Below are 17,195 nucleotides of genomic sequence, written 5' to 3'. Positions count from 1 at the left end.
TCAGGAGTGACACCTGCAGGGAGCCTTTGCTGACTCTCCCAGTGTGGAGAAGGCACCCTCTGGGGCCACCACAGCACCCTCGCTTACCTCCACTGCTGGGCACAGCATGCGATACTGTCCTGAATGCTCCATGTGCCTTGTAGATGATCTCCCCAACTCCACGAAAAGCTCACTATGGGCAGGGCCTGCTTCTTTTGTCTTTGAATATCCAGCATTGGGAATATAATGGGTGCTATGTAAAAGTTTGATGAATTAATGGCAAGGGGAATCCTTAAAGTGTGGGCCAAGTTAATCCATAACCAAGAATGGCTCCATCTCAACAGTTCATGAAAAGAGGACATCACCAGGTTGCACCACAGGAACAGTCCAGCTATAGAAAATCCTCTGAGTAAGGATGAACAACATCAACAGTGCACCCTTCAGGGGACCGCAGTTACCTCAGATTTGATCCAGGCCAACCAGAAAATCCAAGCATGGGGGATTCACAATAGGAAAAGCTCTAGGTAGTGGTGAAATTTGCAATTAAACAGCATAAAACATGGTACACAATGGCCATCTGATTTCATTCAAAAATTATCTAATCATCTACTATGCTCCAGGCTTTGAATTTAGATCAACGAAAAATAGTAGATAAAAGCCAACATCCTGGCAGGACTTACTTTTTAATTGGGGAGAGGAAGTAATGGAAGAGATAAATAAAGTATGTATTATGTTAGATGGTAATAAGAACTACAGAGCAAAAGGGAGGAAAGGGTGAGAAGTAGAAGAGTTACTAATCTGAGTAGCCATGGGGGCAAAACTGGATGGTGACACTTGAATAAAAATCTGAAGGAGGGGATGGAGCTATGTGGTCACCTAGGGAAGAGCCTCCCGAGCAGGGGAAACTGCAAAAGCAAAGGCTCTGAGGCACATTTGGTGAACATCAAGAAGGGAGTGGAGCTGAAATGGAGTGATAGAAAATGAAAGCAACAAGAGATGTGGCCAGTCCATGTAGGAACTAATCTGAAGCCACAAAAAGAATTTTGAAAGGAACCTCAACCGGGCAGTATGAGTGCTGGGTTCAGAGTCTAATCCTAAGGAATCGATATCCTAAGGAAGTGTCTAAACTGTGATCTGGCTCACACCTCATAGCTCATTGTGGTTTGAGTCCATGATAGGAGTCCACTAGAGAAAAGACTAGTCAGTTCCAGAAGTTAGAAAAAGGTACACAAAAGAGAAGCAGACATCACATTGGCTGGAAGAGCAGATTCTAAAAACATGGTGCTGTATCTAAAGATTAGTACCACTATTTAACCCCTGTGTTCTTGGGAAAGAATCTTGGTCTCTGAATCCCATGAAATAATGTTTGTAGTACAGTGTCTAGCATAGAATATGCACTCAATAATCCACAGTATACTAAAATATTTATCATTAGGTTATTGGATCCTGAATAAGAGATGAATAACCATGTTGGGCATGGCCTCCTGGTGGGGGAATTAATGTCTTTGTTGCTTCTGATAAGATTGGCTCAGAAACTGGGGTGAACATGAGGCTCTGGGAAGGTCATCAGTGGATGAACTGGAAGGACTGGGGAAAGTGGGGTTGGGGATGGAGTTAACTAATGCCATTCTAACACAGTCTTGAGATGGCTCCCCTTGAACTTGCTGTCTCAGGGTGGCCAACTGTCTTGGGTGCCAGGGACTATCCCAGTTTTAGCACTGAAAGTTCAATCCCTGGAAAACCCCACAGTTGGTCACCCCAGTGTCAATATGTAAATGACCTTTGCATAATTCTTAAACTCAAAAGTACTTAGGAATCCCTAGAAAGCTTATTAAAATGTCATACTACTAGAACCAAATCAATTCCAGAGATTGATTTGATAGTTGTGGGGTAGATCCCAGGTAACCCATATCTTTAACTAGGTTCCCAGAGGTTCTAGGGTAGGTGGCACACAGCATACACTGGAGGAAAACTGTCCTATGGGAAACTATGCAGCATCCATCTGCTCATTAAGGGCTTTCCCAGTAGTCAGCCAGGAGACATACCCTGTATGCCTCCTAGAGCTAACTAACAAGTCAAAGAGATTAAGGGGGAGGACAAGGAAATTCAAGGAATAAGCCCTTTTATAAGCAGATTTCATTCAGATTAATACTTAGAAATTAACAACAGCCTAGAACATCATCCACATCAAGCTGGAGAAACACTACAACTTTTTGATAATTGTGGAGAAACCAAGAACTTAGGGTAAATGAAGACAGGGCTGATACACTGAATACATTCTTTGTCTAGCAGGACATTAGCAGAAATCCCACTCCAGGACTCCAGGCTGTCCTCTGAAAGGGGCAGCTTAGTAAGTCTAAATGGAAGAAGAAGAGGAAGAGGAGGAGGAGGAAGAGGGAGAAGAAGAAGACAAAGAAGAGGAGGAAGAAGAAGAAGGAAAGAAAGAAAAAGAAAAAAGAAAAACAAAGAAGGAAAGAGAAAGGGAAAGAAAGAAAAGAAAGAAAGAAGGGAAGAGGAAGAAGAAGAAGGTAGAGAAAGAAGAAGAAGGAAGAGAAGGAGGACGGGCAGGGGGGAGGAGGAGGAGGAGAAAGAAATTAAGGAAATATAAATGCATAACTGAGAGTTGGCAAGGGCAAGGGTGAAACTGACAATATGTGGGCTAAATACATTATTATGAAAGGCCACATAAGAAACCAGGTACAAAACAATGGTTCTCAAATCTAGAGTATATCAGAATCACCTGAGGTCTTGTTAAAAGCAAACACTGCTGGCCCTACCCCCAGAGTTTCAGATTCAGCAGGTCTGCGTTGAAGCCCAAGAGTTACGTTTCTAACAAATTGTCAGGTGATACTGATGCTGCTAGTCTGGGAAACACATCTTAGTATTGTCTGGTTAATTTTTAAAATTCTATTAATTAGAAGGCATAAATCTCTCCATATCAGTATCAATTTGTTCATGTTCTAAGTTAACAACAACAAAAATTAAAGTTGGCTTAAACAATTAGGAAATGTACTGGCATGCAGACGTAGAAGTCTAGGCAGGCTTCAAGGTCAGCTTAGTTCAGGGGCTCCAGCCCACTTCCCTGCTGTGCTCTTACCCCTTCCTTCATCTGTGTAGGAGCTTCAGCTTCCCGAAGAAGGTAAAGTGTCTGCAGCAATCTCATCCCTTAAGACTCTTCCCAGAGCTTTGTCATGACCAAGGAAACCAGATCAAGCAGCCCCAGAAAACCATGCCTCATTCTACTGGCCTGAACAAAATCACGTGCACCTCTTGAACCAATCATGGACAAGGGGGGTTAGGATTATTTTTAGTGTGAAGGGGCCCACCCATGGAGCTGTGTTTCCCCTGAGTCACATGAGCTGAATGAGAGAGAGGGCAATGCCGGAAAAAAAGTCAGATTCTCCTATGAAGGAAGGTGACATGATGGATGAGCAATCAGCAACCTCTAGTCTGAGAAGTGGAACATGGTATCCAAACCAAAGGCTAAATTAACACATCTAGTGCTCCAGTGTTGGGGTGCAGGAAGTTCAGGGACCGCCATATTCAGATAGCTAAGCAGGCAGCATGAGTCAGTCAGTAACTAGTAGGGTCTCAATCACTAGTCTCAGACTGAAAGCAGGATTTTTAGGAAAATGATTTAAGATTTAAAGAGAAGGAAGGTAGAAAATGGAGGTGGCTGCCAGCCTGAGTCATTTCTACAAAGCAGGGAAATACTGAAAGCCTTTCCTCTAAGAACTGGAACAAGATAAGGATGCCCACTCTCACCACTTCTATTCAACATAGTACTGGAAGTCCTAGCCAGAGCAATCAAGTAAAAGAAAGAAATAAAGGGTATCAAAATTGGAAAATGGGAAACCAAGGTTGTCCCTCTTTGCAGTCGACACGATTTTATATATAGAAAAACCTAAAGACTTCACAAAAAACTTTTAGAACTAATAAATTTGGTAAAGGTGGATATAAAATCAACATACAAAAATCAGCTTTTCTATACACCAATAACGAACTAGCTGAAAATCAAAAAAGCAATCCCATTTGCAACAGCTGCACAAAAATAAAGTAAAATGCCTAGGAATCTTTTTTTTCTTCTTTCTTTTTGAAATGGAATCTTGCTGTGTCGCCAGGCTGGAGTGCAGTGGTGCGGTCTTGGCTCACTGCAACCTCCGCCTCCGGGATTCAAGCGATTCTCCTGCGTCAGCCTCCCAAGTAGGTTAGACTACAGGCACACGCCACCATGCCCAGCTAATTTTTGTATTTTTAGTAGAGACAGGGTTTCACCATGTTGGCCAGGATTGTCGCAGTCTCTTGACCTCATGATCCACCCACCTTGGCCTCCCAAAGTGCTAGGATTATAGGCATGAGCCACCGTGCCCAGCCACCTAGGAATCAATTTAACCAAGAAGATGAACTATCATTACAATGGATACTACAAAACACTGTGAAAGGAACTGTAGAAGACACACAAAAAAGAAAAGATATCCTTTGTTCATGGATTGGAAGAATGAATCTTGTCAAAATGACCATACTACCCAAAGCAGTCTACATATTCAATGCAATCTCTACCAAAATACAAACGACATTCTTCAGAACGAGATAGTTTAGATATTTGTCCCTACCCAAATATCATGCTGAAATATAACCCCCACTGTTGGAGGCAGGGCCTGGTGAGAGGTGTTTGGATCATGGGGTTGAATTCCTCATGAATGGCTTGGGCTATCCCCTTAGAGATAAGTGAGCTCTTGCTCTGAGTTCAGACGAGATCGGGTGGTTTAAAAGTGTGTGGCACCTCCCCACACTCCCATCTTGCTCCAGCTTTCACCATGTGAAGTGTCTACTCCCACAGTTGACTGTGAGTTTCCTGAGGCCTCCCTAGAAGCTGCGCAGATGCCAGCACCCTACTTCCTGTACAGCCTACAGAACTGTGAGTCAATTAAACCTCTTCTCTTTATAAATAATCCAGCCTCAGGTATTTCTTTAGGGCAGTGCAAGAAAGGCCTAATACACAGAAATAGAAAAAAAAATCCTACAATTAATATGGAATCACAAAAGACCCCAAATTCTCTAAAGCAATACTAAGCAAAAAGAACAAAGTGGAGGCTTCATACTACCTGACTTCAAAATGTATCCCAAAGCTACTGTCACCAAAATAGCATGGTACTGGTATTAAAAGAGATACACAGACCAATGGAACAGAATAGAGAACCCAGAAATAAATCCATAGTTACAGTCAACTGATTTTTGACAAAAGTGCCAAGAACATAAAATAGGGAAAGGAAACTTCTTCAATAAATGGTGCTGGGAAACTGGATATCCACATGCAGAAGAATGAAAGTAGACCTCTTTCTCTCACCATACACAAAAACCAACTCAAAATGGATTAAAGACTTAAATGTAAGATCTAAAACTATAAAACTAGTAGAAGAAAACATTGGAGAAATACTTTAGGACACTGATATAAGCAAAGATTTTTATGCATAAGACTTCAAAAGCACAGGCAAAAATAAAGTAAAAATAGATAAATGGGATTACATCAAACTGAGAAGCTTCTGCACAACGAAGGAAACAATCAACAGAGTGAAGAGACAACCTATAGAATGGGAGACAATATTTGCAAATTATTCATCTGACAAAGGACTAATATTCAGAATATATAAGGAACTCAAAAACTTAACAGCAAGAAAATCTAATTAAAAAATGGATAAAGGAGGCCGGGCGCGGTGGCTCATGCCTGTAATCCCAGCACTTTGGGAGGCTGAGACAGGCAGATCACAAGGTCAGGATATCGAGACCATCCTGGCTAACACGGTGAAACCCCGTCTCTACTAAAAAAAAAAATACAAAAAAATTAGCTAGGTGTAGTGGCGGGCGCCTGTAGTTCCAGCTACTCGGGAGACTAAAGCAGGAGAATGGCATGAACCCAGGAGGCGGAGCTTGCAGTGAGCCGAGATCACGCCACTGCATTCCAGTCTGGGCAACAGAGCAAGACTCCATCTCAAAAAAAAAAAAAAAAAAAAAAAAAAAGGATAAAGGATCTGAGTAGACATTTCTCAAAAGAGAACATGTAAATGGCAACAGCTAGATGAAAAATGTTCAACATCACTAATCAGGGAAATACAAATCAAAACCATAATGAGATATGATTTCACCCATTAGAATGGCTATTATCAAAAAAAAACAGAAAATAACAGATGCTGGTGAGGATGCTAAGAAAAAGGAACTCATAGACTGTTGGTGGGAAAGATTATTAGTACAGCCATTATGAAAAACAGTATGGAGATTTCTCAAAAAAACTAAAAATAGAACTACTGTATGATCCACCATTCCCCTATTAGGTATTTATCCAAAGGAAAAGAAACCAGTATATCAAAGAAATATCTGTACCCTCCTGTTTACTGCAGCACTATTCACAGTAGCCAAGATATGGAATCAATCTGTGTCTGTCAACAGATGAATGGATAAAGAAAATGTGTTATTTATACAAAATGGAATAGTATTCTGCCATAATAAAGAATGAAATCCTGTCATTTACAAAAACATGGATGAGCCTGAACAATCTAATGTTAAGTGAAATAAGTCAGACACAGACAGATAAATACCACATGTTCTTACTCATATATGGAGCTAAAAGTGAGCTCATAGATGTAAAGAGTAGAGTCACAATTATTACAGTCAGGGAAGGGGAGGAAAAAGGGGAAGAAAGGGAGAGGTTGGTTCATGGATACAAAATTACCACTAGATAGGAGGAATAAATTCTAGTGTTCTATAGCACTGTAGGTGAATATAGTCTAATAACTTGTATGTAGTTCAAATAGCTAAAAAAGAAGATTTTGAATTGTTCCTAACACAAAGAAATAATAAGTGTTTGAGGTGATAGATATGCTAATTACCCTGATTTGATCATTACACACTCTACATATGTGTAAAAATATCACTTTGTATACCGTAAATATTTACCATTATTATATGTCAAATATATATATATATGTGAATACAATAAAAAATAATACAAATTTTTTAAAAAATTGATATGTGCTCAGGCCAGGAGACGAGCAATAGCTGGAGCTATCAGGACTGAGGGTCCTGAGTCACAGGTCCCCACTAGGTCTCAGGAAAAAAGAAACAGCTCAGCTATTTAGAGTTGAGGCATCAGGTAGGAGCAAAACTAGTAAGGGTAGCAAGAATATTTAAACATAAAAACCTGGGCTAAAAGGCTCTCAGGCTCTTGCAGCTAAGATGGGGATTGGCCATGGAGACTGGGGAGGGACTAGGACACATCCATGCCCAGGAGAAGAGGGACTGTGACCCAAGATGGGAGTCCAGTAGCTCCAGCTAAGGGGTGAAAAGGCCCACTGTGAGGCCACACAATATGTTGACTAGAAACAGGATTCTGGAACCAGATAGCCTGGGTTCAAATCCCATCTCTACTAATTACCGGCTGTGTGATCACCAGGCCTCAGTTTCTGTATCTAATAAAATAGGTGATGGGAATACTCACCTCAAAAGTGTAGGTGAAGATTAAATGGATTGGAATATGTGAAGTGCCTGGAACAGTCCTTGTCCAGCACAGCGTGTGTGCTACATAACCATTTGTGTGTTACACAGTCTGATTACCTACTACTACTTGAAATATATTCCTAAAGCTTTGTAATTGCAGCTATAAACAATCAAAAACATTTACCTTCAAGCCAAACAACAAAAAGCTCTAGAGATGCCATTCTTATGTTTATTTAAGGAGTGAATATACTGTTTGTCTATATATGCATCAGATTCTGCGAGGGGATTTCAACAGATGAATCTGAAAGGATTTAACCTTCCAAGCTAGTAGAGGAAACAAACCCTGTGCACAAATAATTTTAATACAAGAGACAGCTAAATCCCTTAGGAAATATACAAAAAACGTTGTAGGGTTGTTCAGAGGGGAAGGTCACTACAACTGCAAGGACCAAGAATGACTTCAGAGGGGTGGGAGCATCTTAGACTAAGGAAAAGATCTTAGTCTAAAAACCAAAACAAAACACTGCCATGATAGTAGAATCGTTTGTTGCTAATACACACCTAAAGAAAAGCCCTTAACTTTGTATGTCATTCTTCCATATGTTATCACATTCAGCTTCATGTGCCTTTATACATTTTGCAAGTATACAAAAACAAAAACACTCCTTAATAAAAAGGAAGCTTTGCTTTTTCATTCTTTGAAGAGTAATTCCAGCAAACATTTCTAAAATAGTCCTGTGCTTTTTGACATGCACATATTGGTTGTTCAAAATGTACACCTCCCGTAGGAAATTCATTACATTTTAAATTATACATGTCTGTTAAATCATAGATCTGTTCTACCTTCCATGTATTTGTTATTGCTGCTTCTGAAACTTCCTTACAGCCCCAAAGAGGTCTTAATCCCTGTCAAATGTTATTATGTTACCAACTTTTATGTAGTCTTGAAAGGGGTTGTTTATTTAGTTTCAGTGACTCCTTGTTACTGCCAAATATTATTTCATTTCAGCACAGATGTAAGGGGTCCAATGACTGGAATTATTTTACAGCCCTGACATTGTCAAGAGATGGATACCAGTTTAATTATGGACAGCTGAAAATGATCTAGGAGTCACCTGCTACAGATATTTATCATCATTATGAATTTCTCACCAAGCTGTGGTCTGAGCACTTTCATAACATTCCATTTGCGTTAGACAGACAGTATGATCTATATGGAACCTGTATCTTCAGTCACCTTTAAATTTATGTATAGACAGTTTAATATTGCTTGATCATTTTCTTTTCCTCTTCTCAAAGTGAGAAAATATGTTTCAGTCATTCCTGTTCTTTTTCTTTTCTTTTTTTCTGTTTCTCTCCATAGCCCCCTCTCACTGCTACCCTTATCCTTTCAGCTGTTTTTCCAATTATGCCTCATTGGAAATTACTCATTACTTAAAGAATGTGAATTGGATAGACTAGACACATACAGGATCAAGTAATGCAATAACTACAATATAGTTGGCCCTAAATAAATGCAGAAAGAATGAAGGAGGGAAGGGAGCAGAGGGAACAGGAAAGGAGGCTGTAAAATTGCAGAACACTATTGATGGAATTCCTCCATCTCACATTTGAGAAGAAATTAATAGCATATTTTTCCTCTACATCCTCCCCATTATACATTGCACCATAACAAAATACATTTTTACACCTTTTCTTTTTATCTCTGCTTCTCTCTAAAGATATCTCAATTTGTCCTTTTCAGATTGGACAAAGGGTTAAATAAAAGGGGTAGCCAGGTTATGGCCAGCTGATAATAAATTCAGGTCACTGTCTCACTGCCCAGTTGCTCCTCATTCCATTCCATTCTCTGCTCTCACAACTTGGGCTGTGGAATCTTCAAGAATCCCAACTCTGTCCTGGATGTATGAATAACCATAAGTACTGACTTTAGTGAACATTTATCATGCATATGTCATTCACCATGCAAAGTACTTACATGGGTTATCTCATTTAATTCTGTGTACTGAATTATGAAGTCAGCACTACTCATTCTCTTTCTGTAGTTCTTTCTGTTCTCAGTTGGGACAACTTTGCCCCCAAGGGAACATTTGGCAATGTCTGCAGATCCCTTTGATTGTCACAGCTCGGTGGAATACAGGGATTCACTAAATATCCTACAACTCACAGAAAAACCTCCTATGGTAATTACCTGGCTCAAAATGTCAATAGTGCCACCATTGTAGATGTTAAAAGGATGAGGTTTAAAAGGGTTAAGTAACTTGCCTGAGGCTCTGCAGTGTTACATGGGAAGACTGGAATGCAAATAGAGCCTGTACTTTTGCATTAAGTTGCACATATGTAGTTATGGCTTCCGCAACTGATTAATCATATCTTGTACCAAAGGAGCTAAAGTTCCCCATTGGAATCTTATGTGAGAACATCTCAATACAAGTGGCCCTTTTCAATCATTTGCAAATTATCTGCTCTTCCATCATTTTCATCAAATGTGCAGAATCGGGCCCATCTAAACAGCCTTTCACTCTAAACAGAAAATTCTGTAAACACACACACACACACACACACAGACACACAGACACACATTGGGGCAATAGTTCCTCTGACTTTCTAATGATATAAGCAAATATAATAAGATGTAAGATAAAAGCAGAATGTATATCATGCTACCTAAGCAATAAACTTTAAAGATAGAATATATGGCAACATAGCTTACTATGATGAATAAATTGCATATATTTAATATGACATATTTAATAATAAACATAGCCCCTTGTATGCTGCAGGATAATTAGATAGAAATGGTAAATAGTCATCAGTATTCTTTTTAAAATGCCAATAAAAAATATTCATAATGTTTTTCTCTTTTTATCAACTCTTCAATATGTGCAAATCAGTTTTGACAGTGTTTTTAGATATTGAGTATATTTTAATAATCTGAATAAACATCAAAGGCAGCTGTGCAAACACACATATTTTGTGCATACATGGACATGCACTCATGTACACCAGTGATCCCCAACCTTTTTGGCACCAGGGGCTGGTTTTGTGGAAGACAATTTTTTCACAGAGTGGGGAGCAGGATGATTTCATGATGAAACTGCTCCACTTCAGATCATCAGACATTAGATTCTCATAAGGAGCACACAACTAGATCCCTCACACACAGTTCACAATAGGGTCCACACTCCTATGAGAATCTAATATCACCACTGATCTGACAGGAGGCAGAGCTCGGGCAGTAATGCTCCCTCACCTGCCACTCACCTCCTGCCATGTGGCCCAGTTCCTAACAGGCCATGGACAGATTAGGAACTGGCCCTAACCAGGGGATGGGACCCCCTGATATATATCACTAAAGTCACACACCACATGCCCACACACGTATACAGGCACGCATAGATAGGTCCCAGATCTTACTTGCCAGAGCAGATTTCTTTTGCCTTTACTCCTCTCCCGCAATACAGAGTTGCTGCCTCCCCTTTGTTTGGCTCCAGCCCTCCACCCACCCTCTCTGATGCTTATCCTCCTCTGACCCTGGCTGGAGGGGAAGTTCCATTTTCCCTTCAGAGCCTTTCCCCTGAATAACCTAGTCCTAGAATATAACAGCAACTCCAGGCAGGGAAGCCCAGGGGTGCTGCTCTCACCCCTGGCCTACAAGCACCACAAATGCCAAAACTATGTTTACCCAGAGCCAGACAGACATTTCAAATTTCCAGATTACCTCTTACCCCTAAATTCTAAACTGCCACACCTGTTACTTATTGCTCGAAAATACTTCATCAGTCACTAGTTCCTTTCATTCTATAATAAATAAAAATCTCAAAATATAGCTAAACCACTGGTATAAATAAACTTTATTCAAAGTGAGCTACCAAGTTAAATATTTTCTATTTTCATGGCAGGAAGGATTTAGTAAGCAAAAAGGTATCTGGTAGCTAGAAGTGGGAGGGGTGTAACAGAGGGATTTTAAAAGGTAACAGAAAGGAGCCAGAAGCAAATTCTGTATTCTTCCTATTCTTGCCCCATACCAGCCCTGTTTATCTAAATCCAAACAAAGACAAGTTTCTTGTGTGGCCACAAGCAATATCTTAGCTTGGAAGCCATAGATTTTCCTTACTCCTCACCTTTAGCACTGTGTAAATCTGAGTACGCCATTGTTATTCAATACATGTATGTAAGCATCTCCTGCATTAATAAAATTTGCCAAGGATGGTGCTGAAAAGGTATCATTCCTTTCAGTTTGGGCATAAAATAAGAGGGATAGAGTGATGGGATGATTAAATGAATATTATTTTAAATGAAATACTATATTTCACTTTTCCCTATCATATAGACCTTCTCTGACCAAAACAGTAGCCACTAGCCACTTGTGGCTATTTACACTTTAATTTTAATTTTAATCAATTAAAAACAAAATTAAAAATTTGTTTTTTTTTAATCTCACTAGCAATATTAAAGTACTCAATAGTCACATGTGGTTTAGTACCTACCATATTGTACACTACAGATAAAGAATATTTTCATCATCACAGAAAAACTATTAGCACTAATATCAACAAATAAAAGTTGGAGAATACTCATTGTTTATATGGGAAGTGGGGGAACGGACCCTTTCATACAGTTTTGGTGGGAACAAAAATGCTACTAACAAAAACACACATGCACTTCATAGAATAAAAGGAAAACCGAAATTGTTTAAATGTCTGTCAATGGGGAACTAGTTAAATAAATGAGCAAACACCCACACAATAGAAGACTATGCTATTTATTAAAAACCATATACATAAGCAAAACTTATCAGCACAGAAAGCTGTCCTGGATGTGTTTTTATGTAAAAACACAAACCACAAAGCACTTAATATGAATAGTATAATCCCATTTGTGTTTGAATATACATATATGTGTGTATATTTTTTACTATGGTAAAGAACGATTATACTCTTACTTTAAGTAAATTTGATGAATCATATATTAGAGAAATGAGCTACCCAAAAGAATGTGTGCTGAAAGCCTGTCTGCCCAGCCTTGTGCTAGCCTAAATTGAGTCAAGCTCTAGCTTATGGATTCTGCTTCTGTTTGCTGAGGTCTTCATATATCCAAAGCAATCCTAAGTTATTCACCTCCCCAAAATAGGTTGAATATGAAGTCATACGTTGTGAATTTTTACAGTTACTGCAATAAACACCATGGGCCTCCAAGAAAGTCCCTGAAGCCAAAGGATTCTTTTAGTTGGAAACTGGTGGATATTTGGAGCTCCTGGAGGGAAAGTGCTCTCCCAGGCCATCTCTCTTCTACTACCCCTCTTCTCTCTGCTTCACACAACCACAGCTTGCCCTTTCCTCTGCCGCCTCACTCCCATAACCTGTTCCAGGCAAGAGAAATCCAGATCCAAATCTTTACACAACCTCAGAATTCACTCGAGATTGAATATGCAGCAGGTTAAGCAATGATTCAAGCTGCTTCATATGACTTCTTGTCAACACACAAGGGAACTCATACAGCAGGCTTCATGGGAGTCCATTCTATCTCTCTCTCTCTCTCTCTCTCTCTCTATCTATCTTATATATGCACATATATGCATATATGTATAAATGTGCATATGTATATATGTATGCACACACACATACATGCATGCATACATTTGGTTTCCATGAGAGTGCCTAGGGCAATTCTAAGCATTGGGCTTGTGCTTACTAACGTAGGGAGGTTCTAGAGAGAGGAGGAATGCTTAGAAGGAGAGAGGACACTAGTGTCTGTAGGTGGACCTGATCCTCAGGCAAGGAAATAATTTGGCTCATTTGGTATATTTTTGTTGGATCAAATCATTAGATAGTAAATATGATGTAATTCTTTGAGCCAGGACAATGATAAAGGAAATATTTTTATTTCTTAGTGTGTACAGAATTACAAGCTCCCTAACAGAAAAATAGCATCTAGACCCCTTAAATATCTTCACACAATAAAACATAAACATGGCTTCTGCCTCAGCTGCACTCTTTGAAGCTTAATTTCCTCATTCACCAATCATTCCTGGAACTGAGTGACCTTTGGTCTTTCAGCGTAGAGCCTCTCTCCGGTCCTGGCAGGCCTCTCTGCCTGGAGAGCTGACCTGAAGAGGTCAGGAGACACAGGCCTTGCCTGGCAACAGTTTTCTCCATTTTAATGAGTCTCATTTGCCCGTAAGACTCATGCTTTTTTGAGTTCCTGATTCACGCCAAGCACATTTACTTGGCATTTTGGCTTAAAGAGCACTAAGGTTTTAACCTATTCAGGACTATTTTTCTGACTAGTTCTGGAAGCTTAGATTTTTGCCTAATTACTCCCCAAGCACTGCCAGCTCGCTGCTCACATGTTCTCTTATGTCTCTCATCCCCCCAATAACTATAGCCCTGGCTAGCTTACCCCTCAGTGCACACACATATGCACAGGTACGCACACTTATTTTGACATAGATGATGGGCAAATTATCTTTACAGTGCTAGAATGTTGGAGATTTGATTATTCTTTTAATTAATACAACTAAGGCCAGGGAGGAGAAACCTTTGGAGATGTTATGTGAAAAGGTACATTTCCTTTAAATTCTGTCTTTAATTTTTTCTTCCCTCAAAAACTTGTCCTTCAAACAGATTCCTGAAAGATTTGTTTTTCATCTGAGACCAAACTACTGGCTACTGATTGGGTAGAATTGTTAATTATGGGACATCAGAAGAAAGAATTTTGAAATGAAATTAATTTGTAAACATTTTTCTTTTTCCGCCTCTTTTGGGAATGACCCATATACCGTGAAAATGTTGTCTCAGATTTTGAGTTCAGCATAGACTTTCATTTTCATTAATTATTCCAATAATTCACAATATCATTCCCTTTGGGAGACGCACAGAAAGAAAGTGGCATTTAGAGAGTCAAGCCTTTTCAGAGCAACCCTGGGGGAGGCCAAGTATGCCTGGCCTCTGCCATTCCTAGTGGTGCCAGGGGCAGGCTGTGCCTTTATGCAGGATGTGGCACATCAAGTCTGCCTCCATGTGGGCTGCCCCAGGGCAGTTCAGGAGGAGGACACCGCCCAGGGCAATCCTCAAGGCTGTCTGTCCACCACTGCTCTCTCTCTCTCTGTCCGTATGTCATGAAAGCATGTGTGCCTGGCAAACTGGTGAAGCCCCTCATCTCCTGTCTCCCAGGGTCAGGGCAGGACCTCACTGTTACTTTGATGCAGTGCCAGATTTTTGTTTGAAACCAGCACCCCACAGATAGTTTTAGACAAACCAGTAATAACTATTATGACCTGCAAAATACTTTTCTCTCAGGATGTTTTGTTATGCTTTGAATACATTTTAATACAGTGAGGTAACATTCATAGACTCCTAGAGAAATCACCTCCAGAGACATCCCATCCATTGCCATGACACCAGGCAGGCTTCACCCAAACCCCCCAGACATAGGTGAATATCCTGTTTTCACAGGTCATCGGGAAAAGATACTCCACAACCACTCTGAGGTAACCCTTTTCAGTGTTGACTTCCCTTCAGCACTGTCATTATCTTTGTATTAGAGGGAAACACTAGACTGCCATGACCTTTAAAAACCCACATTTGAATGTTTTGAATCAGATGTCACAGAGCCTGATTGTCAGAACAGTATTTAGCTGGCATTGAAAAATGCAAACCAAATATTGACATCTACTCTTGGGGTTGGACCCAGTCAGACAGCTTTCACTTTACAGTAAACACCTGACCTCCGTCCCCTTAGGATCCCCTTCCACGTGGGATCTGATCATCATTAAATGGTGAGGTTCTGCAGGTGTACTGCTATGTTTTTCTGCTCCCAGAAATCACAGCCATCATGTCTCTTTCCCTAAATTGTGTTAGCAGGAGCAGAACTGCCATAAAAAGCAAAGCACTGTATTTCCTAGAGTCCTTGCAAGGATTTCTGACATGCAAAGATTTCTGACACTTGGTTAGTTCCTTTGGTTTTTAGAAAAGGCAGCTTTAAAGGAATCCTTTCTCTGGCCTTCCCCTTCTGTGATGCAATGCGGGAAACCCCAATGTGATCTCTATGAGGTCCAGTTACATTTTGGCACATGGTAATCCATAGAGCCTTCTGCAGTTAGAGGAAAATAGGTACCTCCCTTTCTTCCGGCTATTTCCCTTGGCGAAGTAACAAGTCAAAAGGAACTGGACTGGTCAGGAAAGTCCTGACCAAGAGCTCAGACAAGACACAGCTCCGTGAGATGCAGTGTGCACAGTCATTGTCTGAGACCAAGGGCCTGAAATTGACACCATATGCGCCCCAGGAGTGATTACTCCAAGGGGGGAGAAAAGCAACATGTCAGAACATTTTAGTAACACCTAATTCATCCCAAGGTTATAAATAAATATGATGCTTGCTTAAAAACAAAAGTCAAAAAATACTTCAACTAGATTACTTCTGTGACAGTGCTTCAGGCAGAGGTGAACTTTATTAGGGAGACAACATGAATAAAGAGAAACACATAACAACTTTTTATGGTATATTTTACGTGATTTTATTTTTTTTGCAGTAAATAAAGTGGTTATAGGGCTCCAAGGAAAAGGGCCCAGATGTTAGAGCGTTGTGTGAAATTTAGGGGAAACAAGCTGTAAAAAACACAGTCATAAAACAGGCTGTCAGTGCCACACATCTGGACAATACAGCTGTATGTTCCTAGTGGCTGTCGTCACCCAAAGAAAACTCAATAACCTTATTTCACCCCAATTAGGCTGCATACCAACATGATCAACATTAAGTTGCAGGGGGGAGCAACATTCATATGGCGCCTTTGTGTCAAACGGCTTTTATCTTTCATTTGAATTTAGTTACAAAGAAATAAAAGACTGCTAACATATTCATTTCCACTATTATAAAACCCTATTTAATTTATAATATACTAATAAGTCAAAGTTTGACAGTTTGGACTACTGGCTATGCCAAACAACGATAGACTTTCTGTAGCATGAATCACCCTATCAGTCACCCTAAAATGGAGCCCAGCCTATCTTTTCTCTACCCTTTTCCTGGAGTCTGAGTCTAACACCATCGTGGGAAGCACTCTGCCTTATTGGAAAAAGAAGTCGATATTCAGACAATCCAATTTATTTAAAGTAGAAGGTAAATGCCCCTCTCTGTAGCATTGAGGCATTTTTTTCCCTAACTTTTTTTTTTCAGCCAGCAATGAAGTATCTTTCCAGTATGACAAATAATATAAAATTTCCTTTCATCTTTTCATCACTGACAGACTGTGCCAAAGGTTATAAAACATCACTTTTTCTAATAATTGTGTTTCTGTGTAGGTGTTAATGGCAGCAAAATCAATTATGGATAGTGGAGAGAAATTAACCTTACCACTGATAGGGAAACTCTTGAAATTTCAACTTCTCCAGATTAAATTTAAGGACCAACAGCGACGAGAAAATGAAAAGAAGGTACTGTACGATCTGGTGGGTTTTCTAAAGAGGGCAAGTGGTGAATGAAATGGAGCCAGGTTTCTCCAGGGGCACTTCCTCTCTTCTTAAGCCTACCATTAAGTGTTACCTGGCAAATTTGGCTGTCACCTCAACTTCTTAGGGAAAGGCTGTCCAAAGATCTGGAGGAATTATGATAAACCCATTAAAAATAGGTTCCCTAAAATATGAAAGTAACAATATTCAAAGCATGTGCCCAGGATTGTTTCTATGGCAGTATATTTATATAATAAAGCTGTAGCCAAGAAGGGA

General features: G+C 39.9%; 1 protein-coding gene across 5 annotated transcripts in view; it reads left to right on the top strand.

Annotated features, from left to right (window-relative positions):
- SPAG17 (sperm associated antigen 17) overlaps positions 1-17,195 on the top strand; it is a 230,902-nt gene that overhangs the window by 52,998 nt on the left and 160,709 nt on the right. For all 5 annotated transcript variants that reach the window (XM_004026432.5, XM_063695914.1, XM_055376755.2 and 2 more), the window contains exon 4: positions 16,773-16,904. In XM_004026432.5, the coding sequence (XP_004026481.5) occupies positions 16,773-16,904 (132 nt within the window). The remainder of the gene's footprint in view (positions 1-16,772; positions 16,905-17,195) is intronic.

Source organism: Gorilla gorilla, chromosome 1, assembly GCF_029281585.2.
Source record: "Gorilla gorilla gorilla isolate KB3781 chromosome 1, NHGRI_mGorGor1-v2.1_pri, whole genome shotgun sequence".
Taxonomy (NCBI): Eukaryota; Metazoa; Chordata; class Mammalia; order Primates; family Hominidae; genus Gorilla; species Gorilla gorilla.
This window is presented reverse-complemented; position numbering and strand designations above follow the sequence as displayed.